Source organism: Polypterus senegalus, chromosome 3 (assembly GCF_016835505.1).
Source record: "Polypterus senegalus isolate Bchr_013 chromosome 3, ASM1683550v1, whole genome shotgun sequence".
Lineage (NCBI taxonomy): Eukaryota > Metazoa > Chordata > Cladistia > Polypteriformes > Polypteridae > Polypterus > Polypterus senegalus.
Window position 1 is genome coordinate 224,233,370 of NC_053156.1, and position 26,682 is coordinate 224,260,051.

Sequence of the window (26,682 nt, forward strand, 5' to 3'; positions counted from 1 at the left end):
ATCTATCTATCTATCTAAAGTTTTCAGAAAGAAAGAAATCCTTCCACTGGACAACAAATGAATATTAATGAATTCTCCATTAATATTACTTTTAATTTTAGATGTTTTCTACATTTTAACTTACATAGCTTTTTTGATGTATTTAGTACAATAGAGACTATTCCAAAATCAGTGTGTAGGTGAGCTGGATGAATCCTGAATGTTTCCGTATTACAGCTCAGACTTGGCTAGCTTAAAGGAAGGGAGGGACCGTATTCCTGGTTTTCTGACACATTCCTGCATCATCACCGCACCCTTACACAGGTGAGCCCGCTCTTAAATACAGAGGAAAAGCTTGGGCAAAACATTTTACTGTTCATTTGTGCACCAGTGAAGACACAACTGGGATTGGTAAGTGCATCCTTTTGGCTGATTTTTCTCTTTCTGTCCCCTCTGATGCATCGGCCTGTCAATTCTTGCTCCGTTTCTTTAGCCTCTCTCTTTCCATCCACTTTTCTTACTGTCACTTCTCCCTTTTGCTCAATTGACTTTACTCTCATTTTTATTTCTCTGTAGTATATTTTGGTTTTCTATTTCATATTTGCAATACTTGATCCTGATCAGATTGTATTCATATATAAAATCCATTTTTTTCACCCCTCTATATTTTGATATGTGCTGTGTGTCCTACTGTCTCTCTGCCTGTCTGTCCTCTTAATCTTTGCCTATTGCTCTTTTCTCATTTACTGTTTTATCAGCCTTTCTTTGTCCTTCTGTTATTTCAGCCTCTTCTATGTCTTAACCTGGTCATTTTGTAATGACCTATTTGTCATCGCTCTCCTTTTCATTTTACATGTTTACTTTCAAGTAATAATTAGACTTAAAGTCTTTTTCCATCTGTTCTTTATTGATTCTATCAATCTGACTTTTCATAAACCTTTCACATTTTATTTAGAAAGTTTAGTAACGTTATGTGATAATCCATCACTTCAATCTCACACTGTCGTCTATCATGTTGTCTGCCTGTTGCTTTGATTTTTGTTTTTACTTTTCCATTTTGTTTGCTTACTGGTCCTTCTGCCTATCAGTCTGATATATTCTTTCCTTCTTTTTTTAAATGTGTCTGTCTCTTTATCGGCAAATCAGTTTCACAAGAATCGCCCGTCTATCTTTCTGTCTAGGCTTTCTATTCAGATTTTGTGTTTGTGTATTTATCTCCCAGTTCTACTGACCTCTTTCTTCATGTGTCTTTAAGTATCCCAATCTGCCTGTCTGTTCTGCTGCCTGCCAATTATCTGTCTTTAAAACAGCAGGCCTGTCCGTTCACCATTCTCGTCTGTTATACTTTTCTGTTTTTATCTTAAGATGTCCTTGCTACTTACTATTATTATCACATTTCTATTCATCTCTGTAGCCATTGCATCTCTCTGTAGGTAATTCAATCAGTTCCATTTTTTGGGCTTTTTTTCTTCTGTTTGCTTATCTGTTTATCAGTCAGAATGCTTTTCCATCTATCCATTATCCAACCCACTATATCCTAACTACAGGGTCACAGGGGTCTGCTGGAGTGTTTTTATTCTTTTAAATTAGGAAAAATGTGTATTTTTGTAATAGCCTTAGCCTTAACTATCTGACATTCATTACCAAGCCATAAATCTTAACTTTATACAGCACTTTCACAGTAAACTCAATAACAAGGAGCCTTACAAAATAAATGCTGCATTTGAGTTCAATCAGAGAAACAACTTGCTCTGTCTTTGAAAAAATCAGCCTTTAATTGAGAATCTTCATTTCCAAATTTGGAAATTTGGAAATATTTTTGTTATCCGATTTCGACTAAGATATGACCTCACCGCTACTTCATAACTCCCATTAAAACAGACACAGCAAGAGAAGAAAACCAACTTGTATAAGAAATCAAAACAAGTTAGGATTACAAAATAATACTGCAGGATAAACACGAGACTGACAAAGTAAATGGAGCCTACAAATTTAGTTAAACTATGAAAAATTAATTTAACGCATTTTAGAATTAAATAAGAGTAGGAGTTCATTTGCCCAGAGGGGACTGGGCGGTCTCTTGGTCTGGAATCCCTACAGATTTAATTTTTTTTCTCTAGCCTTTTGTTTTTTCTGTCCACCCTGGCCATCGGACCTTATTCTATGTTAATTAATGTTGACTTATGTTTATTTTTTATTGTGTCTTCTATTTTTCTATTCTTCATTTTGTAAAACACTTTGAGCTACATTTTCTTGTATGAAAATGTGCTATATAAATAAATGTTGATTGATTGATTGATTGATTCATTGAACTGTGCAGCTGAGTGCACATCATTACTCTGGATATAAAAGATTATGTGATAAATGAATAAATGCACTATAAGACAATATAAAATCGCATGGCTAAAGGTGACACTTCTATTTGGATTTCAATGTTATTTATTATTCATGGAATCTCAGGAGCTTACTGAGGGAAGGCAGTGCACCAGGCAGGAGCCATAGAAGTGTTATCTGAGAGGTGCAATGAACTTGTGAGAATGCTAGTGAGGTTCCTGCCTTCTGTTCAAAAGCGCTTTAATAATTCAGACCCCCTGTTCATTTGAGTTGGACTCTACAGCTGACATACTCAATAAAATATTAATCACAGAAACATGTCAAAAAGATTGGGATTGTGTTCCAATTTATCAAAATATCTCTATGAGAAACTTAAAAACTATAATTGGTACATAACTGGTACTGCACCTCCTGATTTACAATGAATATGAAACTGAAGTCCAGCTTCTGGAGGCCACATTGCTTAACTTATTTCAATTAATTAACTTAACATTTCATATCTGCATGTATAAGCTATGGACATAAAGCCTTCAAAGCACTGTGAAATGAAATGCCTTATCAACCCCAATTCCAAATGCTGCATTCTTTCTTTTTCACAATAATAATTTATAAATGACGCACAGGGACTTTTGCCATCTGCCTGTATGCTTATTTTGATATCTCACTACTATTCAGCTTATTTCAGGAGCTCAAATTACACCATCCAGATCATCTTCTGAACTTGGCAATCAGATGCTCTGTCTTCATTTTGTACATATTGGTAAAGAAGAACACTACGTTTAAAAAACAGGATTTGTTCTATTGAATTGTAGTGGGAGAAACATGTTTTATTTGCTATGAAAGGTGCTATATAAAGTGTGGTGCGCTGGTGCCATGCCCAGGGCTTGTTTCCTGCCATGCGCCCTGTGTTGGCTGGGATTGGCTCCAGCAGACCTCTGTGACCCTGTAGTTAGGATATAGCGGGTTGGATAATGGATGGATGGATGGTGCTATATAAAGCAAAGCTTAATTCATGGCTTTCTAAAATTTTTAATTTTCAAATGCTGTTTCTTGAGTTTTTCTCCCCTTAATCTGATTGTTTTTACTCATAGGTGCATCCTTTACTGAAATCAGCATGTTGATTTTTCTCCATTGTTTGGGTAAGTGTTCTGCTGTCTTCTAATTTACTTAATCTAAATGAAAACCATTCAGGTCCAATGACTTTCATGTGAAGAAATAAGAGGCTTATAATAAGGTAATACATTATGACAGTAAAGAGTAAAATTCATAAGTGGTGCTAAACCTCCAAAACCTTAAGGATTTACATGTCAGGCAATATCTGAGGTTACCCATCATGAGTTGGAAATATCTAAATGTGACAAATGCACAGTATTCCTCTTGTTTTGGTGTGTATTATATATCAGATAGTCAGACACAAAAGAGGCCTTTGCTCTTAAAAATATCGATTGGGTCTTGCATAGGGGCTCATCTTCCACTGACTCCAGAATGTGAATAAGACGCCATGTTCTGATGCTGTCTCCTTTAAAGGCAGGGCTTGCTCTGAGTGTCATGGTTAGGGCTGGTGGCCCTCACTGGTCGTCTTCTCTGAGCCGTAGGAAAAGAAGATGATTCCTTTTTGCAATAGTGCCCCCTCTTGTCCTGGAATGGAGTTGCTTATCTTGGTCATGTCAGACACAGCAATTTAATTCTTTGGATGTTAGCTGTTTTTGTTTTCTGCATATGTTAATTGTTTTCAGATTGCATTCTCTGAAATAACAGTGTGTTTGATATGACATCTGAGGTTTGCTCAGTGAAATTGAACAATAGCCTTTTGGTCATTTTTCAATTAGGGCGGCACGGTGGCACAGTGGTAGCAATGCTGCCTCGCAGTAGGGAGACCTGGGTTTGCTTCCCGGGTCCTCCCTGCATGGAGTTTGCATGTTCTCCCCGTGTCTGCGTGGGTTTCCTCCGGGTACTCCGGTTTCCTCCCACAGTCCAAAAACATGCAGGTTAGGTGCATTGGCGATCCTAAATTGTCCCTGGTGTGTGTTTGGTGTGTGTGTGTGTGTGCCCTGCTGTGGGCTGGTGCTCCGCCCAGGTTTGTTCCTGCTTTGTGCCCTGTACTGGCTGAGATTGGCTCCAGCAGACCCCTGTGTTATGAGGGTGTTATGGAGGGTTGGACAATGACTGACTGACTGACTGACTGAATTTTCAATTTCCCTATTATGAAAAAAGTGCAATGTCTCAGAAAGACACAACAGTACTAAATGGATAAAATATTCTTTGTTTACAGCCTTGCTCAGCCTGGCCATGGCTCAGAGGGACTGTTCTCGGGGAGCCTGCTACCCAGCCACAGGAGATCTATTAGTTGGTAGAATTTCAAGCTTGAAGGCATCTTCTACATGTGGTCTAACCGGCCCAGAAGTCCTGTGCTCTGCCCTCGGACAGGTAGGAAGCTGCCTTTTATGAACATGTTGTCTTTAATTGATGTCATGCGGTGACATCAGATGGCAAGCGGGTAACATCAGTGCATCATAATGTCATTCTGTTTTCTCCTGCTGCTTGGACATGGCTCACTCTTATGGTCTGCTATAGTTTCTTTTCCTCTTATAATACAATTTGTATATCATTGTGCAAGAGTGGCATAGGGGTGCAGAGATTAGCATTGCTAAAGTAAAGCTCAACAGTCCCGGGGGTTCAAGTTCAGGCACTGTATGAGGATTGTATGTTTTATCTGTGTCCATATAGGCTTCTCCATTGTGGTTTTAATTCCTCCAACAAAGATGTGTAGCTTAGGGTGACTGGTGACACTGAATTGGCCATGTGTGAGTATGTGACCATGTATTATTGTGCCTTTGATTATCTGGCACTCTGTCCAGGATGCTGGCAGGATAAACTTCAGCACATCACAGCCCTGTATTGGAATAAGCAGGTTATGTATATGAATGAGTTATAGGAATTTGATGTTATTAAGTACATTGCTGTATGCCAAACCATAAATTGTAATTTATATGTAGCAATGGACTTAGTAACATACTGTATGCAGTAATGAATAAAGTAACTTAAAGAAACATAATATATTAAGCCTGAAACAGAAACATTTCGTTTTTTCTATGCCAGTTTGTCTAATTAAAGATACAAGTGGATGCCTAACATGCAAGTCATCAACCCGGCTAATCCAAGGAAAAATATCTAGTAAAGATCAAAAGCATGTTAGCCTGTTTGCAATGCATGTAGTGACGTCTTCCAGCAGGCTTACAAAGTATCGCTTTGTTTAGACTTTTTTTATTATGATTATACTCAATGACATGGTAAAATCAGTTGGAGAGAAAGAGAGCCATGTTGTCCAAGGTCTGTCCACTTTTTGCAATGTAGTGTTACAGACACAATAAATCTGAGAGATGTTAATTTGGGGAAAAGGAAGTATGTGTGTTTGCTGCTTAGACACTTTTTCAATAAAAAATGCTGTTTCTAATCTCAAAGTATTGACCTTATACACCAATAAGCATTTTTATATTGTTAGAGTTTTTGTAAGTCTTTCATTTCTACCTTTTGTGCTCACTCTCTGGGTTATTCAATATTCATTTTGTACCCTCTATCTATCGATCCTTCCATTTTTCACAGCACGATAGCCTCCACATTTTGAATTCTCTGTAATTTCTTCCATAAGACACAGATTGTGGCATCATTATCTAGGCTCTGTTATGTCTGAAAAAGAGAAACACCGAGAGCCCTAAAGTGCAACACCAAATTCCTTCTCTTTATTCTCTTCAAGAACTCCTCAAGCCAAAGAAGTCAAACTCTCTTCTTCCAAATGCAGACCTACAGCACATGGCTGCATAATCGAACCCTATAATTCAATTATACCACAGTGCACATATATAACAGTCTCCTGATCAACTCTCATTTGTGGCTGAAAGCAGGAGAGCAAATGAAGACTTTCTACCTGAGGTTATGGCTTGGCTGTCCCAAACTCAGCAGATTTTTCTTGACAATTAAAATTCTTAACATACATCTTATCTTTAATGAGAGGGCAGCAAATTAGACTGAAATTAAACCAAATCTTTAAATGTCTGCAAGGTAAACAACTTCTTCATTGTAGTTCAACTTTTAATTTTCAGCCACTGTGGTGACAACTGAGATGTTTTCCCAGACTACCTGTAAATCACGTGTTTGTGTGAATAGAATTTGAGTGAGCTGGTGTGTCTTAAAGTATATTATGCAAGCAAACCAGAACTTTTATAGATTCTAGTAGACATGTTTCGTTTATGTAGTGCTGTGGATTTGGGATAGATAGATAGATAGATAGATAGATAGATAGATAGATAGATAGATAGATAGATAGATAGATAGATAGATAGATAGATAGATAGATAGATAGATAGATAGATAGATAGATAGATAGATAGATAGATAGATAGATAGATAGATAGATAGATAGAGATAGTGTGGACGCTGGCCTGGACACACACAGATGGACATCATATTTCACCCAACACACGTTTATTTCTAATAATATTTACAGTGCACAAACCCCAGTGCCTCCTGCACCGATCCCCCAATGTCCAGGCCACACAGTCCTTCGTGCCTCTCTCTCCTGGCCACCTCCCGTCCTTTCTAGCTTCGTCCTCTTCCACCCGACATCCGCCGATGACTGGGGGGAGGCGGCCCCTTAAATAGGAACCCGGATGGGCTCCAGCTGCTTTCCAGCATTCCTCGGTAGCCACGCCCCAGTGTGACGGAAGTGCCGGCTGTGTACCCGGAAGCCATCCGGGTGTCCCCTGTCGTCTTCCCCCCAGCACTTCCTGGTGTGGCAGAAGTGCTGGGCCCCCGGGATATTCAGGCACTGGGGTCCCGCCTGGCGGTGGACACGGGTCCCTACAGGGCTGAGCTTCCAAGCCCTTCACCCGAGGCCCCCCAACATAACCAGGATGGACGCCCCCTCGCGGTCTGGAGGAAGCACAAGGCACAATAGATAGATAGATAGATAGATAGATAGATAGATAGATAGATAGATAGATAGATAGATAGATAGATAGATAGATAGATAGATAGTGTAAGATGTGGTCGGCTTGTCATCCCGGCCAATACCCCCAGGCTGCCAGATGGAGCCCTCCCTGCAGTATGGAGGTGCCCTAAAGACCAGCAGGGAGTCATGGGACATGTAGTTTTTATACAAGACCCTGCTGGATACCACAGGGGCCGCAAGAGGGAGCTGCAGGGAGGACCAAAGACTGATTGAGAGTCACATGGACTGGGGATTGGAACGCTTCCGGGTCAGGGTATTTAAAAGGACTGTGAGAGCTCCCAGACGGCGAGTTGAGCTGGGTGGAAGGGTGGCAACGCGTCGGAGGATTGTATTATTGTGATTATTTGTGATTTGTATGAGTATTGTGGAGGAGAGGGTGCTTTGTGCACTGTGTCAATTGAATAAAGTCAAATATTGGACTTTTACGTGGTGTCTGGAGTTGTGGACAAGGGTTCACGGGAGCGATAGCGCCCCCTATCTGTCACAATAGATAGATAGATAGATAGATAGATAGATAGATAGATAGATAGATAGATAGATAGATAGAGTAACTCAAAGTCCAGTGCTGCCTCCTCGACTGAAGGAGAACTATGGAATGGGGGAATTAAAGCAGCAGTGGTGATGAGGCAGGATGTGGCACTAAACTGGATGGCAGTCCACCACAGGGCACACTCAGACAACTTCACTTTAAGGAGGCCTTTTTTTCCACAGAGTATATATTTGGATTGACAATGAAATGACAAAGTCCATGGGATAGGTTAATGGGCTTGATGCCCCATCACCTGCTTCTGGCACGACTTCCAGTTTGGCGAACTGACGTCCTAATAGAGCATAGACTGGCTAGCAGTCATATCTGCCTTATACTTGATTTTCAAGACCATGATTTCAATGTTTACAGACAGCAAACATCTTACCAATAGGCTTTTGGTACATGGGGAATGCATTGAAATTCATTTAATGGAAGTATAATACATAAAGTCTGACTCTTGATGGTAATTGTTTTTTGACTTTTATAATCTAATCTAACCTAACTTGTCCCCAGTGGAAAATTTGGGCTGTAACACAATCTAAGTTAAATAAAAAATATTATATTATGACTAATGGCAAACCCCTTATTCTATGACCAACAAGACACCCCTCTCAAATACAAACCAAAATGACTAAAAAGAAAGAAAACACTGTGAGGCATTAAACAGGCATATTTCCATTGGTATAAAGGAGCCCCATTTGCATTTCTTGATATACCTGTGCTGAATAATTCATTGACCGAAACTACTCGGTGTTAGTGTGTCAAAGAGAGGATATGCAGCATATATGAGGGCAATGAGTGAGAAAATAGAGACTGAGTTTCTAAGGGCAATCAAGCAATTCAATTACGTATACTGAGACTTTTGTGCAGAGGTTGTAGATATGCATTCACCACAAGGGATATCGAGTCACAGTCTGCTTCATTTGATGATGTAGGAATGACACGCTCTCCGTTTGCTTGCCATTGATCTCATCATGGTTGCAGACTAGGGATCAGGATATGGCTTTGCACAGGTATTTGTTTTAAGGAATCCAGAACTAAGCAGGATATTAATGAGGTGTGGTACAGTCCCACAGGCTCATCTGTGTTTGGACCAGCAATCCCAGCAGTCCCACATCTACACAAGCCCCTTACTCTCTGACTCAAATCCTTAACTCGGCAGACTCCTTTTCTTAGGTGAAAATGCTGAGGAAGCAACAAACTTCAGCCCTTCTAGCTAATTATGGCAGTACATTATGTACTTAGATAAACCCATATGCAATCTGTTCCGCACTTTAAAGGGAAAGGAAGTGCCAATCCCACATCTTTGATCAGCTTCTTCACAAACCACAGGCTGAGTTTTAGTGTCTCAACTTGTAGAATTTCCTGAGGACATTTAAGTCACTGTAACAGCTGTGCTCATAATATTCCATCCATCCATACTAACTACAGGGTCACGGAGGTCTGCTGGAGCCAGTCCCAGCAAGGCAGGAAACAAACCCCGGGCAGGGTGGCAGCCCACCCCAGTGTACACACACACGCACACAACCACACACCAAGTACACACTAGGGACAATTTAAAATCGCCAATGCACCTAACCTGCATGTCATTGGACTGTGGGAGGAAACTGGAGCACCCAGAGGAAACCCACGCAGATACGGGGAGGACATGCAAACAAGCAAACAAACAAACCCGGGTCTCCTAACTGCGAGGCAGCAGCGCTACCCAATGCGCAACCATGCTGCTCGCTTATAATATTACCTATTATTTTAAAGAGAGCATGTGGTATTCTGACATTCCCATACTATGGGGGCTTACACGTGCTGTAGTCATGGGTGACTTATGTCACAAAAGACCCTCTTACCATTAGTTTGTATATGGACTGTATATGCACCTTAATTAAAGGATATGTGTCTTTGTGTTTATCTGGTTGCTATGTCTATGGCATTGTAAAAAATGGTGCATCACAAACATTTTTAGCAATAAAATGCTTTGCATTTGTCATTCCAACAGATGGTACATTATAAACATTAACACTGTTTTTATTAATCCTATACCAAATAGCATATAACAGACACCCATTGCATGATGCACTGTAAACATTAACACTGAGGTTTACATTGATTACTTACATTTCAACCTTTCTTAGATGGATAGCACAGCTAGTTCCTTTATAAAATGAAGAGTCCATCCATTTATCCATCCATTATTTGCATCAGCAATATCCAACTTGGGGCTGCATACTAAGGGCATGTTTAATCATTAGATGGTTGCTTTGGATAAATACAAAGAACCAGTAGGGTATGGCTTGGGGTTGGTTTAGCTTTATAGATACTGCATGCCAACAATAGGAGAGCAAATTGTCTTTCAGTCCATTCAGTGCTCATCTATAACACAAATGTAAAGGGCTGACCACCCCTTTACCCAAAGAGGGCATGCAATGCCTTTATAATGTGACTAAAAGGAGGACTGAATTAAAAAAAAATGCTCCTTCATCTCATTTTAATGTTTCTCCCCTTCTGCTGGTATTGAAGGTACTGGTACTGAAAATGCTAAAAAGTAAATCATTAATAATCACACAGTTTAATTGGTTTGGAGGGCAACGGGCACCAAAAGCAGACAGTGGCCTGGGGGCTCTGGAGCCTCCATCCTGCCAAGTCTGCTGCATGCCCTTGAGCAGCCTTTGGCAGACAAACAATGCCAGCGTTGCACAAATTACATTGGCGAGATCACACACGGGCCTCTATTTGTCTGTCTGCATGTGTCAGCTCCCTACTGCAACACTCTGCCAACTTACATCAGACTCTGGTTTCAAAATATATGTGCATTTATTCAACACTGTCCTAAAAATTCTACCAAAGGTAACAAGCTCAACAATTTCTGTCTTCTATCACAGTAAATAATTCTTCTCTAGAAATCCTGCATTGGTGTCATCTCAATGCAAGTCCATCACAGGGCAGGTAGATATTTTTGTATGGTATCCAACACAGCCTGGGTTCAAATCCCACATCTGACTGTTTTCTGTGCAGAGTATGAATGTTCTGTGTCTAAATGGGACTTCCTCCCACTCCCCAAAGATGGGTTTGTTAGGTCCATGGGCAGTTCTAACTCCACCTATTGAGTGATTCCTGTGATCACTTGGAGTCCAGGGCTACTTTATGCCTTGTACCTGATGCTACTGAGAAGGATGTCCTCCTTCTGCAACTCTAAATTTGGTTACTGTATTCAAGTTTGTTAGTGAATATTAAATATTGTAAATGTTTAAAGTGTTTGGATATGTGAGCAAACCTGCACCTTACAGAAGTATAGTCAAAATAAATATAATGTAATAAGATCACAATAATTGCTAGATGATATTCAGTGTTAGCAGTTTTGAGCTTAAGAAGGAATAAAAAGGAGTGGCTGGCATCTAATCCAAACCTCCCCAGGTATCAAGTGAGAGACAATAATACCATAGCTACAGACATCATCTGACACTGCTATTTTAATGGAAAGGCCTCAGGATTTACCACTGAGAAAATGATCTCCTGAGAAGACATTGCCAGTACAGTATTTATGTTACAAGTTCAATAAATAGTCTACCATCTTGGCAAATCGTGTTAGCCCACAGAAGGAATGCGTGAATGGAGTTATGTATAATACATGCTATAAAACTGTATCTATGCACTTGTCAAAAGAATACTCATTCTCTTTCCATGACATGTTTATGGGGTGCCAGAGCCAAACAAAGCAAGAACCAGCCCTGGAAGGGGTGCAAGTTCAATGAAGGGCAGCCTCCTTCAAACTCCCACCCTAATCCCAGAATCAGCTAATTAATTCAGCATGCATTTCTTTGGGATGTGAGAGGTAACCAGTCCCACCAGGAGAACATGGTGTCTCTAAACAGACTGTGATGCGGACAGGAATCAAATCCTGATCCGTGGAAACGTGAGGTGCAGTATTAACAACTGTGCCACAATTATAAGGCGGAGTGGTGGCTCTCTGGCTAAACTCGAAGGTTGCCTGTTCGAATCCTGGCAGTGACAGAAGGAATATTACTCTGTTGGGCCCTTGAGCAAGACCCTTTATATGCAATTGTTCCAGGGGCACTTTACAGAATAGCTGACCCTGTGCTCTGACCCCAAAAAACTCTGTGTGTGTCTCTGTAAGTTCTAAGAGTAGAGTTGTAAGGGTAGGTTGGGGTATGTGAAAGTTGTAAGATAAGTCTGGCTATACGAAAAATGACAAATTCCTACTATAAGAAACTGCATATGGCAAATAAAGGATTAAAATCATTGAACAAAAATAATTACTAATGATACAAATTTGAATGATTGCATGATATAATGTAGTCTAAAACGGCATTACATAATGTTCTGTATTCTGTGAAACAATCTGTATTGAAAAATAATATAATGTAAAATGACATACTGTAAAGTAATGAAATGCAAGACAAAATACTGTACCTAAAATGGAGTAACTTCATGCTTGTTGGAAAATGGAGTAGCAAAAAAATACCAAATTATAATAAGAATAGATTTTCTGTTTTTTATTTGTCATTTTTTGAATAGCCTGTTACAAGTATAGCACTGGGCGGCACGGTGGCGCAGTGGGTAGCGCTGCTGCCTCGCAGTTAAAAGACCTGGGTTCGCTTCCCAGATCCTCCCTGCGTGGAGTTTGTATGTGTTCTCTGTGTCTGTGTGGGGTTCCTCTGGGTGCTTCATTTTCCTCCCAAAGACATGCAGGTTAGGTGTATTGGCGATCCTAAATTGTGCTTTGTGTGTGTGTGCCCTGCCCGGGGTTTGTTTCCTGCCTTGTGCCCTGTGCTGGCTGGGATTGGCTCCAGCAGACCCCCGTAACCCTGTAGTTAGGATATAGTGGGTTGGATAATGGATGGATGGATGTATAACACTTTGTGCTGTGTGGCTTGATAAGTGCTACAGTAATAATGTCATTATTATTATTATTTTACTGACAAATCACATTTTTAAACTTCATGGTCACCAAACAAGCAATTTCAAGAAAACATTATAATTATACCTGTGATGGGCTGTCCAGGGTTTGTTCCTGCTTTGCGCCCTATGCTGGCTAAGATAAGCTCTGGCCTCCCTCGCGACCTTCTTCAGGACTGAGCAGGTTAGAAAATGATTGACAATGTAAATGTAGTTATTAAGTAGGATATAATGCACAAAAAGACATAGATTAAAGTAAAAAGATAGATTAAAATAAATTTATAAATAAATCCCATCAATGAAGAAAAAAGTGAAAAGCATCTAAGGACAGCAAAACTTTAAAAGGTGGGTAGTGAGTGTGTGAGAGTGGACCCTGTGAGGGCTTCTCTGACTTGCAGCAAGGGCAGTTGGGATAGGATCTGCCCATCTACAGTCCTGAACTGGATTAAAGTGAACTCAGAAATATTAATTTACATTAGTAAACCCTAACCAGGTTTACTTATAAAAAATCTGCAAAATATAAACCTTGAAACTGATTCAAGAACGGAAGTGTTTACACCACAATATTCAAAGGATCAGTTTCTTGATGAAGAAGCAATGAAAGGGATGGTATAATCACTAAATATCTTGGTTACGTCTCACAGTCCGTTGTTGAGGTCCAGCAAGTCAGCAAGGTTAAAGATAGTTGGATTAACAGACGGTTGTTTAAATTAATAATGCATTCTTATATTGTAGAGGAGCCATTAAGTCACAGAAGGACGGTGCGTACCTCTATGGATGGGTATGACGCGTTTCCAGGACATAATAAATGTGAGAGTCTTCTCAGCAGGATTCTGCATGAGCACAACTCCACTCACAACTGTAATGGTTGCGAAACCTCTTGATATATCCCATTACAGTAACCTCGTTTAGCAGTAATGCAAGTATTTATCCTACTTTTGAAAAATACAAGGGTGTAGACATGCCAGTTTTCTGTTCAAGTGAAAAAATCTTTAAATATGGCATTAATACCACCAGTGCTGAATTAAGACTTTAGGTGTTTAAGTGGTAAAAAGCCAGCTTGTGGAGTCTGTGAGCGTCGGACAACTAAATGACCAGTTTAGAAACTTTTCTCTACTGATCTTTGGTTATTCAGCCAAGATTGCATCTCTACAAGGAACTCAATCATTTGCAGATTTCTCTTCTTTACTCTGTTTGCATATTATACTCGTTTACAAAACAGTTAAAAGAAGGTGGTTTGGCAAAGTTTGCCAAGATTGACTTATATAAAGGGAGTTTGCTGAGAACTACTGAAATGATTAAGAAAATTATTAAAAGGCATCATTTGGCCCCTCTGATTGCACTCTGTACACTCCAGCATTAACTGAAATAAGATTTCTAAATCCATAAATCATAGACCATTGTAAACACTTATGCAGGTTTGTGTCTTCTGAAAAAAGTCGAAAATTGTTTTTTTAAGATGCTGCAAAGGACTCAATTTGCAATTTTCAGAAGTAGGCAGAAAGGGACTTGATGTGATGTGAGATTTAGTCGGATTAATACTTAGCCAGCTGGCCGTAAAGCAATGCCAGCTTCTCCCTTTTTCACAAATGGCCTCCCTGTCTAGTCAGGCCTGCTTAGTGTCCTTGGACTGGACTGACATGTTGTAAAATGCCAGCAGAATATATGCAGCAGCCAAAGAAGTCGATCTGTTGCTCCAACACTTACTGGAATGTGCTACGTTAAACACTTTCGATAAAGGCTGTGCATACGTGCTAAGGGACCAGTTGCGCTGGCAGAGTGAGACAATGCTCAGGCCAAGTTGCCTCTGAGCACCAAGGTACAGAGAACCACAAATACTGTTGGCAGCTACAGAACAGGTCTGTTTGAAGCAATCAGTAATCTGAATTGTATGATGAGAGCTCACAAGTAATTATTAGTAAAAGTCAAAGACACATATGAAACATTTCAGCGGAAACGTGCATCAGTCCTCTGAACTCCTGCATGTAGAACAATTTGTGTGTGCAGTACTTGCAAAAATAAGTATCTGTTGTACTACATATGACTCCCATAACACCTGGCGGCACTTTCTCGCCATCTTTTTATGCACTCCTTGCAAGTGATTTGGGTGGAATAAATTGTTTAACTCTAACTATAGGTTTTTGTTTTGATCTTTATTTCGCCTTATACAATTTCTTGTATTAGGAATTTGTTAGTTTTCACATACCTCTTGGGGTCAGAGCGCAGGGTCAGCCATTGTACCTCACCCCTGGAGCAATTACAGGTTAAGGGTTTTGCTCAAGGGCCCAGCAGAGTAGGATCTCTTTTGGCAGTGACAGGGATTCAAACCGGCAACCTTCGGGATACCGGCACAGATCCTTAGCCTCAGGGCCACCACTCCGCCCAATTGACTTAACAGATTGACTTAACAATATATTGATGCGAAGCAGGATGACATCTAAATCACTTCCTTGTAAGATATATTGTTAACTTCAGTTTCATATTGAAAAGAATCATCAAAGCATGCAAAATAACAAACCATAGGCAAATAAATAAAATGCTTTAAAGGTCAAAAATGGAGACAATATAAGTTAAGCCATATGCGCAAATGATAGAAGTGATGAAGGCAAGTAGGTAAAAGCACTTAGACAGGTTCAGTGCCCAATGACATGGAACATTGCATTTACATGCTGCATGCTTCTTAAAGTTCACACTAAATCCAGAATTACAAAACAAAAATGCTCAGGAGACAAAGGAGAAATCAAAAGGTTTAGAGATGACAGTGAAGCATCAGGATACCTGGGAAACAATTCAAATTGGCCATCAATGCTTAAGCACTAAACTAGAAATGTCATGAAATAAACATCACAACAGGTTCGTAACAAACTCGTTCTCTTTACCGTTAAATAATTCAGGAACGTCAGCTTCTCTTTGTTGTTTAATTGCTGAATCAAAACTACAACAACAAGCTATCCTAATATTTCATCCAGATACCTTTTAAAAAGATGTCAAGGTTTTCCTTTTCAAATAAAGAACTCAGTAGTTTGTCTATATTTCCTTGAAATTTGTATGATGATTAGAAGTGCTTTGTGGCTTATTCTTTTTCTTGCCTATTAAACCTTTCACCTCCCAGTCTGCCATTTCTATCATTCAGGACAGGCCAATATATTCACCTTAGTATTAACAATGAGGGTAACACTGATCATCTCTAAAGTTAGACCGCACCAAAAATTAGACAAAAGCACATGAGGGCAGATTGGTGGCTCTGTGGTATCAGGAAGGTTGCTGGTTCAAATTCCATTACTGCCAGAACGGATCATGCATTGTTGGGTCCTTGAGCAAGACCTTTAACCTGAAAAATGCTCCGGGGCCTGTACAATGCCTGCTCCTGCGCTCTGACCACCAAAGAAGACAATTTCCCCCTAGGGATTAACAAAAAATAAAAAAGTACCACAGCACCTGTGGATTAAAAGACACTTTATGATAAAATGCAGTGCCATGAATCAATAAATTGGCAAAAAGACTCACACGATTGTGACATGAACTGTACAAGAACTGTAAGCAGCTTTACTTAGGATAGTCAGAATTATAAGCATAACATTTTCTCAAAGCTGCTTCAGTGAGTTCAATATCATGAGGAGCCAGAAGCTATTGATAGAAAAGACACACAAGTGTCCATTTTAAAAGAATTACAGAAATAGCAAATCAAAAACACAAGAAAGAAATGGACAGTTTTCTGTTATGATTATTGGAGCATCATAGAGAGGTACAAGGAGAAGCCACAAAAGTAACTGATCCCTTTCTGAAGATTTTGAGTTAGAGCTTTGGGTTACTAAGAGTGTCTACATTTGAGGCATCTCATAGGCTCTACAGAAAATTCAGAAATGGAAAGCATTCAGAAGCATCGGTCTACAATGCCCCTTTTAATGGCTTATAAATAAACAGATAGTGGGACCACTGAAAACTCCTGAGTCTATCTAGCTTGTTTGGCCATCCACAGCAGCAAAACAAAATATGGAGAAAGCCATTAGTCTTGGATTGGGATATCGCTTCTCAAATAAGATACCAAATAATGAGACAGATTGTTGATAAAAGCAAGACTGAATATTCAAGAAAGCTAGAATAGTAAACTAAAAATAGTAACAACCTGGCTGTCTGATTAGAGTCACGTTGACAATGACTTTATGAGGATAAAACCAAGTGGCAAAAGTGAACAGGACAAGTGAACGTAGGGCAGCCAGAGAGCAGGTGTTGACAGATTTTAAAATGGCTACCAGCTGGAGCCATAAAACACTTTCAGAAATATGTGTCTGGATTTCCTTACTAGCAAAGTCACCTTAACTGATCTCTTGCCTGACATGCTGGCCAAGCTTTACCATTTTAGAATACATTGAACTACAGCAGTCCTGCAGAATTAGAGATCTAGTTCATGTTATTTATACTCCTCAACATGTGGACACCCTGAATTTTGCCTGATATTTTGCATTTTTGATTATGGTTATAATATTCATAGTGATTCCTTCCTGAGAAGGGCAACGCCATGTAAAGACAAATGTCACTCAATGCCATTGTCATTCTGACTCAGCAAACAGATGGAGGTGGTCCAGAGTTTCAATTGATCATGTGGGTTAGATAAATCAAAAGGTGGGAAGCTCTGGTCCTTTAGTCTAGGATTTGGTTTTAAGTAAGTAGCAAAGATAACACCAGTATGGGCTAGGCGATCCATATGGTTTTTTTTGTTATCATCCTTAAAGAGAAGGGTGCTCTCCATGACTCCATCATTTAATGTCAAACCTGTGCTTCTACATTTGACATCAAAGATGTTTTCATGTATAGACACCATGCTGCAGCGTACTTACTGGACTCTAAAAATGCTGGACGGTTGTTACCAGATCTATATATAGGTTTTAAAATAATCCTGACTTAAAGCGTGACAAAAGCATGAAATAAAAACGTCACTAAGCACTTTTAGGCTTAGGATTTTACATATAAAGAATAGATAAACTGCTTTAAAATCTTACACAAGAAAAGCTTGCAATCTTTCTTAATGGATGATTCTTACTTTTCTCAGGGTTGTTTCATCTCCATTTTCTAACTTATTGACAACCCTAAATTAGCCTTGTTTCTGTGAGTATGCCCTGCGATGGACTGGCACTCCTTACCAGAGTAAAGATGCCAGGATAAGAAGCAGCTCCCCAAGAAAATGAATTACATAAAGAGGTTAGAAGATGGATGGATGAGCTTAAGTTCTCCATTTTTTTTCCAGTTAAAGAATTTCATTCACATTAACACCTTTGCTGAGGTACAGTCAGATCTCATTTAAAATTTTAAAACCTAAAAAGGCAGCATGGTCTGTGGCAACGGTTTTCAAATGTTTTGAACCGTAAGGTTGCCAGTTAATTCCCTGCCCCCTACTGACTGTGAGACCCCGATTAAGTCATTTAAGTGGCCTATGCTTCAGTTGTAGAAAGGTACATGCATGCACAGTGTGTAACTTGCATAAATGTGTCAGGCAGATATATATGAACTACTGCATAGTTTTACTGTCAAATAATGCGAAGAGCAGGCGACACGTGTTTCGCCCTCATTTGGGCTCATCAGGCGTACACACTCTACTACTCCCCTCTCGGGGATCGAACCTCGGACATCAGCGATGAAGCCCCTTTACGCTGTGCCACGGCGTTTGGTTCATTTATTTGACAGCCTGTAGGTCCAGAGTAATTACATTCATTGTCTGAGTCCCGACCTGATTGTATGGGTGGTTACCTACCAAGTGACGCTTGTGGTTGGTCTGCCATTCGGCAAACATCCGCCACCGTGCCCTTCAGTTGTGAGAAGCCCATCATGGAATGTTGCATAGTTTACTGAGCAGTGGAGTGTGCAAATAATGCAAAGAGTACGCGACACGTGTTTCGCCTTCATTTGGCTCATCAGGTGTACACACTCTACTGCTCCCCTCTCGGGTGTTGAACGCCGTGGTGCAGCGTAAAGGGGCTTCGTCTCTGACGCTGACATCTGAGGTTTAATCCCAGAGAGTGGAGAGTGTGTACGCCTGTTGAGCTCAAATGAGGGTGAAACACGTGTCGGGTACTCTTTGCATTATTTGACAGTAAAACTATGCAACATTCCATGATCTGCTTCTCACAACTGAAGAGGGAACCGTGACGAATGTTTGCCGAATGGCAGACCAACCACAAGCGTTAGGTAATCACCCACACATTCAGGTTGGGACTAAGACTACGAATGCAATGAATATGTAATACTGTATATTACTATATATATATATGTAATACTAAGAATAACTGCACACTGCCTCATTTAGGGTGAGCTACTTGTGAATGTTGTTGCCAATTCTCACGCAACATCTCCGCTTATATCCACAACCAGGATAAAGAGAGTTAAAAAAAAATGAACTTTTGAAATTACTCAAAGTGCTTTGCATAGACAGTGTGGAGCTCCTTAAACCACCACCAATGTTGAGGAATCACCTGCGTGATGCGACAGCAGCCATTATTGCATCAGTACAGTCACCACACATTAGCTATTAGGTGGTGATAGAGAGACAGACAATTAGAGACAGGGGATGATTAAGGGGCCACAATGTGCAGTTTAGCCAGGACTTCAGGGTATACCCTGGTTGCCCATGGGTCTTTCGTGACCACAGAGTCAAGACCTCAGCTTAACATCTCAACGTAAGGACAGCACCATTTTTCAGAACAGACATAGACTATGGTGTAAGAGTCCATTGTTTGACTCACCAATACTTCTTCTAGCAGCAACCCAAGATTTTTTTAGATGGTCTTACATCCAAGTACTGGTGAGGCCAAAACATGCTTAGCTTCAGGTGGATTTCCTGCCAAAGTGCAAGTGTTATGGCTGCTTGGAAATAGTATTACTAATAATACTCATCATTACGAACATTCAGAACACAGAAGTAGAATAATTAGAAGGACAAGAAGATAACATAACTTTGACAAACTTGCTTCATTCAGGATTATGTAATAATAATTATTATCATTACTATACCTCCTTTTGTCCATTTTTTAGCTTTTATTATCCTCAAAATAACAAGAGATAGAGAAATGCCTCACTTCAGCTATACATATCACACATCATTTTGATGACTCTTATAAATTCTTGTGTTCACATGCCAATTTATCATAATGCTTCCATGAGTGTTTCTTATTCTGCTGGAGGGTTGTTAGCAGTGACATACCAGCAAAACCTGATGCATTCTGCATAAGAGAGGAATCAGATAACACAAAAAACAAACAAAAAAAATCCTCTGTTTAATAGCTTGCTTTAACTGGATGTTCTCGGATGTTCTTACCCTACTCCTTATTTGCTAAAGATCATTTTTATCACCCCTTGAAATCCTAACTAAGCCTTCAATACACAAATGCTGTGTGAAGTGGGTGGGTGGAGGGGCTGGCAGGAATTCCCAGAAGGACTTGCATGGATGGATGTCAGCTGTAGTACCCCTCCCCCTCCTGCTAAACTTTCACCCAGTAACCTTTCACCCACTTCATATAAGAAGCCCTATGTATGTGCTTCCACAATGCAAAGAAAAGGAAGACTGTCAACATTTTATTTCTGTTTCATTGCTTCATTCATTACCTCGTGAAACCCTTAATGCGATGATCAATTAATGAAAAGGGACAGATGGATGGGTTGTTTTAAAATGAAAGGACAAACTCATTGAAAAAAAAAAAACATTTATACATTCTGTCCGTAATTTTCAATCTCCAATGCTTGCAAATTGGTAACTTCATACAGAGAAACTGAGTGAGCTGCTCAAATGTGAAGATATAGATATAAAGGTGATAATATAAGCACTAAATGCTTCTCCAAATAGACCTGTGTCAGCTTAGGTAAATACAGAAATCCTGTTTAAAGGAGAGAGATCTTTCAGAGTGTCGCTGCAGATGAAATATCCATCCCTCCATTTACTGAAACCACTGTAACCAGTTTTAGGGGTGTAGGGAAGTGGGGCACATGGGTGTGCATGGCAGGGGCTAACCCTCGATGGGGCACAAGTGTAAATCAATATGAGAAATAATAATCTGACACTCACTGTACAACAGACTTTTTTTTTTCTTGAATTGAGAATTTATTGTAATCTGAACAATAAACAGTCATTTACAATTTATAATGAAAACCTTTCTCTGCTTGGTCTTCTGGCCACTAGTATATGCAAATGAAACACAAGACAATACAATTAGCATACTAATAGACAACAGATAAGAAAAATAAATAATTACAGTAGTTTAACGTAAGCATATACTGTATAGTGCAAATTCTACTAGTGCTACGTCAACATATAAAACATGTAATACAGAAGTCATAATTCCAAAGGTAAATAGAGAAGGTGAATTACTGCCTGGACCTACTATATCCATCCATCCATTATCCAACCCTCTATATCCTAACTACAGTGTCACAGGGGTCTGCTGGAGCCAATCCCAGCCAACACAGGCAGGAAACAAACCTCATGCAGGGTGCCAGCCCACCGCAGGGCAGGACCTACTATATGTGCCAAAAAATTCAAATATTGTGGAGGGAAGAGTTAATGGATGGGAACCATTCACAAGACTAATATCCTGTAGATAAAAACTGATCTGTAATCTTGTAGTCCTTAATTCCACGTTCCTATGGGGTCTGCGTGATGGTAGGATTGTGAATAGGCTCTTTTGAGGGTGGGTGCTGTTCTTTACAATGCTGTGGGCATCCTGATGACTTAACCAAGGTAAACGTCCTCCAGAGACGGAAGTGCTGTTCCTGAGATGGTTTGGACTGTTCTGACCACCTACTGTAGGGATTTGCAGTCCTGTGCAGAGCAGTTACCACACCACATTATGACAGCATTGGTAAGGATGGTCTCAACTGTACCCCTAGAAAGGATACCAAGGGTTCTGGCTGGCATGTCACATTCCTTTAGCCTTCTCAGGAAGTTTAAAACACTGCCAAGATTTCCTTGCCATATGACTAGTGTTGTGGGACCAGGTAAGATCCACAGTAATATATACACCGAGAAATGTAAAGGTTTTCACTCTCTTGAGGTCTCGAGTGGTGTATGCTTCTTCTTCAGTTTCAATTGGTCCACATTCATCTCCTTTATTTTATTAATATTGTTGTCATGGTACCATGCTACCAGATTTACTACCTCCTTCCTGTCTCAGTTCTCCCAGTAATGATGAATTCTTATTAACGCAAACATATAAAGCCATTTTTAAACACATAATTATTGTAAACAAAGCTTCAGATAGATAGATAGATAGATAGAGAGGCACTATACAGCAGTTTATAAAGATAGATAGATAGATATTAAAGGCTTGTATTAGATAGATAGATAGATAGATAGATAGATAGATAGATAGATAGATAGATAGATAGATAGATAGAGTGTACTTATTGAATCATATGTGAATATTATTTATGCCTTTATAATTTTTCGCTTAATTGAATAGTATTTTTACAATGCACACTCAAATGCTCTCCAACTTTCCTTCTGCACCCATGCATGTTAGGCTCCCTGTTGAGCAGAAAAGCCTGCTTAGTGATGAATTATGTATGTCGCCTTATGTATGCTTTGCCATTACCTGGCAGCAGGTATTGTTCACAGCATCAATGTATCCATGCTGTGTCCTTGGTAACCATTTCTACCCTCTGACATTTTATTTCTTTGTGTATTAAACAAGAATTTGTGCAGCAGAATCTGCCATAAGGACAGCTTTATTATTCATGTAAACATGTTGCCTGGTTTCCTAAAAACAGTCATGTGTCAAATAACAATAAAAAATACAATTTTGTGAATTAAAGACAAATTTAAGTAATCAGGCAGTGAGCAGGTTATGTCTATTTACTACTGTTAAGCTAGCTTGGTTGCCTGAGTAGTTGTCCAAAAGTTGATTTATTCTGATTTGATTTATGTGAATTCTGTTATGAAGCAAGTGGAAGCATTTGCTATTGAGATCAGGATCTACAGCACCTGTCAACAAAATGCAAACTCTCTGACCCCCACAATATATAAACCGCCTGTGGGGCTCCTTTTGATAATTTTCATGTGCAGTTTACTTCCTAAGCTTTGTAGCTCATAGCCCTTGGTGCAACAATGTAAAAATACACACAAAACCTCCACGTTGTGAATTCCACTTGTCTGAACTTTGGCCCCCTGAACACATGGACTCTGCCTGTGAACTTTCCCCTGGTTACCTTTCACCCATTTAAATTTGATTGGCAAACTGTGATTCTAGGAGGCGGGCATTGCTCAGTAGCCAATAGCTGCTCAGTATGCTGCCTATGCTATAAATACTGGCCTTGGAGTATTTATTTATTAATATCACTCATCTTCTCACAGAAAGCCTCAAAATATAAAAAAAATTGAGACGCTATCAATCAAAAGCAGTTTTAACATATAACGGAAACTGAGATGTAACTGGTTAATCACCACCAAGCTTAGCAGCCTTTCCATTATTTTAATATACTCTTGGTTTTCTTTATATTTAATTTAATGAGACAGAACCCATTTTGTGAATCTGCATCTTTCAATTAAGCGAGTCAGAGCCCATCCCGTTTGGGTTTAATTGGCAGTGGGCTGTTGAGGAGGGATGATTACTGTATTCCTTATGCTTTCTGTTTGTATTGATTCTTTAGTTTTCAAGCTTAAATAAATCAAATTCTATGCAGCTGATGTTCTTATGGCAGGAAAGTATTTTGAGCATTTTGAGAGAAATGGTAGTGACACTGGCGGCAGCCCTGGGTGGCACATTTCCTGGCAAGGCAAACACACTGACAGATGCACACTTCAAATGTAAAGTCACCAGAATGTATTTGGGATGTGGGAGGAAAGCAGGGTACTGAGAGAGCACACACCAGCACACTGGGAGAACATGCAGCTTTACATCAACAGAAGGAGTTAAAACAGTTGTGAGGCATCAGTGCCCAAACTGTGATGCTCTCTTAGCATTCTGTTGTAAAAATGAGAAATGATCAATTTAGGAAGAAAAAGAAGCGGAGGTAACGTCTGGACACACAGTGTTTTGGCAAGCCAACTCTTACAGAAGGCGAAGACTTCCCTCGAGCTTTCTCACAGCTGCATTACAAGACTTTTGGAATAGTTACGCACATGGAGGTTAAATTTAGACACCACGCAATTGTCCTCAGCCCTCTATTCAAACTGGCGCAACTCTGGGGCACCGGACCTTTCTCCTGCTTTTTATTTTATTTGCTCAGTGAAAGATTCAGCTGATGCTTTTTTTTTTTTTTAAGGAGAACAGTAACAGTAAAATGAGTCAGACCTTATACAGGAATTGATCAGCTATGAAATTTTTTGTGACTCATGCTACTGTTCAAATGTGAATAAGAAATGTGGAGCGAAGAATAAAAGTGAAGTGAAAGACCAATATACAATACAATACAATACAATTTATTTTTGTATAGCCCAAAATCACACAAGAAGTGCCGCAATGGGCTTTAACAGGCCCTGCCTTTTGACAGCCCCCAGCCTTGACTCTCTAAGAAGACAAGAAAAAACTCCCAAAAAAACCCTTGTAGGGAATAAAAATGGAGCAAACCTTGGGAAAGGCAGTTCAAAGAGAGAGATCCCTTTCCAGGTAGGTTGGGTGTGCAGTTGGTGTCAAAAAAGGGGGGCAAATACAATACAATACATAGAACAGACTTAATCCTCAATATAGTATAAAAATAAAAATATTACAAGTACAGAGCAGAATCCAACACTTTGATGTTATCACATAATACGATTTGGATTTGTTTAGAGTTCCGGAGACCTCAGCCATCAAGCTGCCTCCCCTTATCGGTCATTCCACGGCCGAGACGGCGCTGGGCCAGCCAATCCGATGAAAGGGCCCCTTTACCTGATGATTACTGTCATTCTTCATCAGGGATGACTTAACCTTAGGCAGGCAAAACAACTTGGCAGGTGGTCTGTGGCACATAGTGCCGCATTTGAGTAACGAGAAGAAAAGCAGAATAGGTGATGGTTAGTAACAAATTATAACTATCATATTACTTATGTTTTAGTGCTAATGACTAACAACAGAGATGCAGTCTGTACAGCTAATCAGCAGCTCTAGTCAGGTTATGCTAAACTGAAGTAGTGAGTCCTCAGCCGGGATTTGAAAGCTGAGACCGAGGGGGCATCTCTTTTAGTAGCAGGCAGACTATTTCACAGTTTAGGGGCCCTGTAACTAAAAGCTCGACCTCCGACTGTTATTTAATTAATCCTTGGAATCATAAGCAGGCCGGCATCTTGAGATCTTAATGTGCGCTCTGGTTTGTCAGTCATGATAAGTTCAGACAAGTAAGCCGGACCTTGGTCATTTAATGCTTTATATGTTAAAAGAAAGATTTTGAAATCTGCCCTAAACTTAACCGGGAGCCAGTGTAAGGATTTAAGAACTGGAGTTATGTGTTCGTATTTTCTTTTTCTTGTAATAATTCTTGCAGCAGCATTTTGGATTAACTGGAGGCTGTATAAAGAACAATTTGAACATCCAATGAACGTCACATTGTAGTAGTCAGCCCTACTAGAATATCTCCCATCTCACATTTTTGGCTTTTTATTTTAAGGTAAGGGTTTGTTCAGCCAGAGAAACTGGAAAAGGAGTATATCAAATTTGAACTACGGCTGCTGGTCTTTGCTCCATTTAGATTGTTAATTGAGGTCAACACATCCCTTTATGTAACCTATACTTCTTAAATCTAGAGTTGGTTCCTACTGCTTTAGTTCCCCTCAGCCTTACAAACAGATGAATGAAGCGTGCACCTTCCAAAATGTCCATTCAGTGATTGCTGTGAGATTTAAATACAGACGTGGATTAGTCCCGTTGTTTATTGTTCATTTACAGTTACATTGATTTGCTTGGCAGACATTTTTATCCAAAGCAACTTATTGAAGAGGAAAACATAATTGAGTAACATTAGGTTAGGACCCGTTTGATCAGCAAGTGTAGTAAGACAGGTATGTGAAAAAGAGGTAATATATAAAAAATTTACAATCATGGATTAATGAATACATTCATGATTATATCCTTTTTTTATCCATACCCCTATTTCTTGAACCCATTTTCCCTTAATTACTGTTGATGTATTTTTGCATTACTTAATTTGCCAAGCACTTTAATTGAACTATTGTGGGTTGCTTTATAAGGTGGGACAGAAGTTCGCTTTAATACCCAACAGTGGCTCAGCTTAATTCTCAGTCAGGTCGCACTCTTACTGGAGTTAACATATTCCTCACATGTTTGTATCACTTTTCTCCACTTTCCTCTCAAATCCAATACATGTACATACATGGTTGATTGGCTTCTTCTTATTTGCTTGGCATGATGGATGTCTTATGTCCAGTTGGTTTCTAACTTGCGTCCAGTGTTGATGGAATAAGACTACTTTGCTAAAATACTGAAATTGACTCTTGAAAATAGACGGAAGGGCCTGACCTCACAAAAACATCTTTCTTTAACCAAAGAGCAGCAAAACTTTCTTATAGAAACTCCACTTTTTAGTGTTTTTGGTTCATAGAGGCCAACTGTAGAGATCCATTCATCCATTTTGCCAGCCTACTTTTACCACTTCATTGTTACAAGGAACTTAAAAGTATCCTGATACAGCATGCCACTCTATAATGGATTGTCATGCTCACTGGGCCTATTATAAGAAACTAATTTAGTTAATCTTTTTGCAACTTTACCCAAGCTAAAAAAATGAAAACCATAGGGCCCTCACTTTTTAAGTATATAAACTCATGATACTGGCTAAAGTGATTAGTTTGTTACCCAAGACTCCTGAGGGAGTCCTGAATGTATAGCAGCTTGAAACGTTCCGCCAGTGAGACTGCCAATATCACAAAATGAGCACAATGTCCGGTTATGTAATGACATCACCCACCCGAAAATCTCCAAAAGTGCGCAAGCAGCCAGCAGCT

At 39.7% G+C, this 26,682-nt stretch overlaps 1 protein-coding gene across 1 annotated transcript in view; it reads left to right on the forward strand.

The window, feature by feature from the left end:
• The first annotated feature begins 339 nt into the window (after nucleotides 1-339).
• The window catches only part of si:ch1073-15f12.3 (laminin subunit beta-3), a 51,402-nt gene continuing 25,059 nt past the window's right edge, over nucleotides 340-26,682 (forward strand). Inside the window, exons 1-3 of the mRNA XM_039748592.1 lie at nucleotides 340-390; nucleotides 3,405-3,452; nucleotides 4,586-4,740. Of these exons, the coding sequence (XP_039604526.1) occupies nucleotides 3,428-3,452; nucleotides 4,586-4,740 (180 nt within the window). The 5' untranslated portion in view covers nucleotides 340-390; nucleotides 3,405-3,427. The remainder of the gene's footprint in view (nucleotides 391-3,404; nucleotides 3,453-4,585; nucleotides 4,741-26,682) is intronic.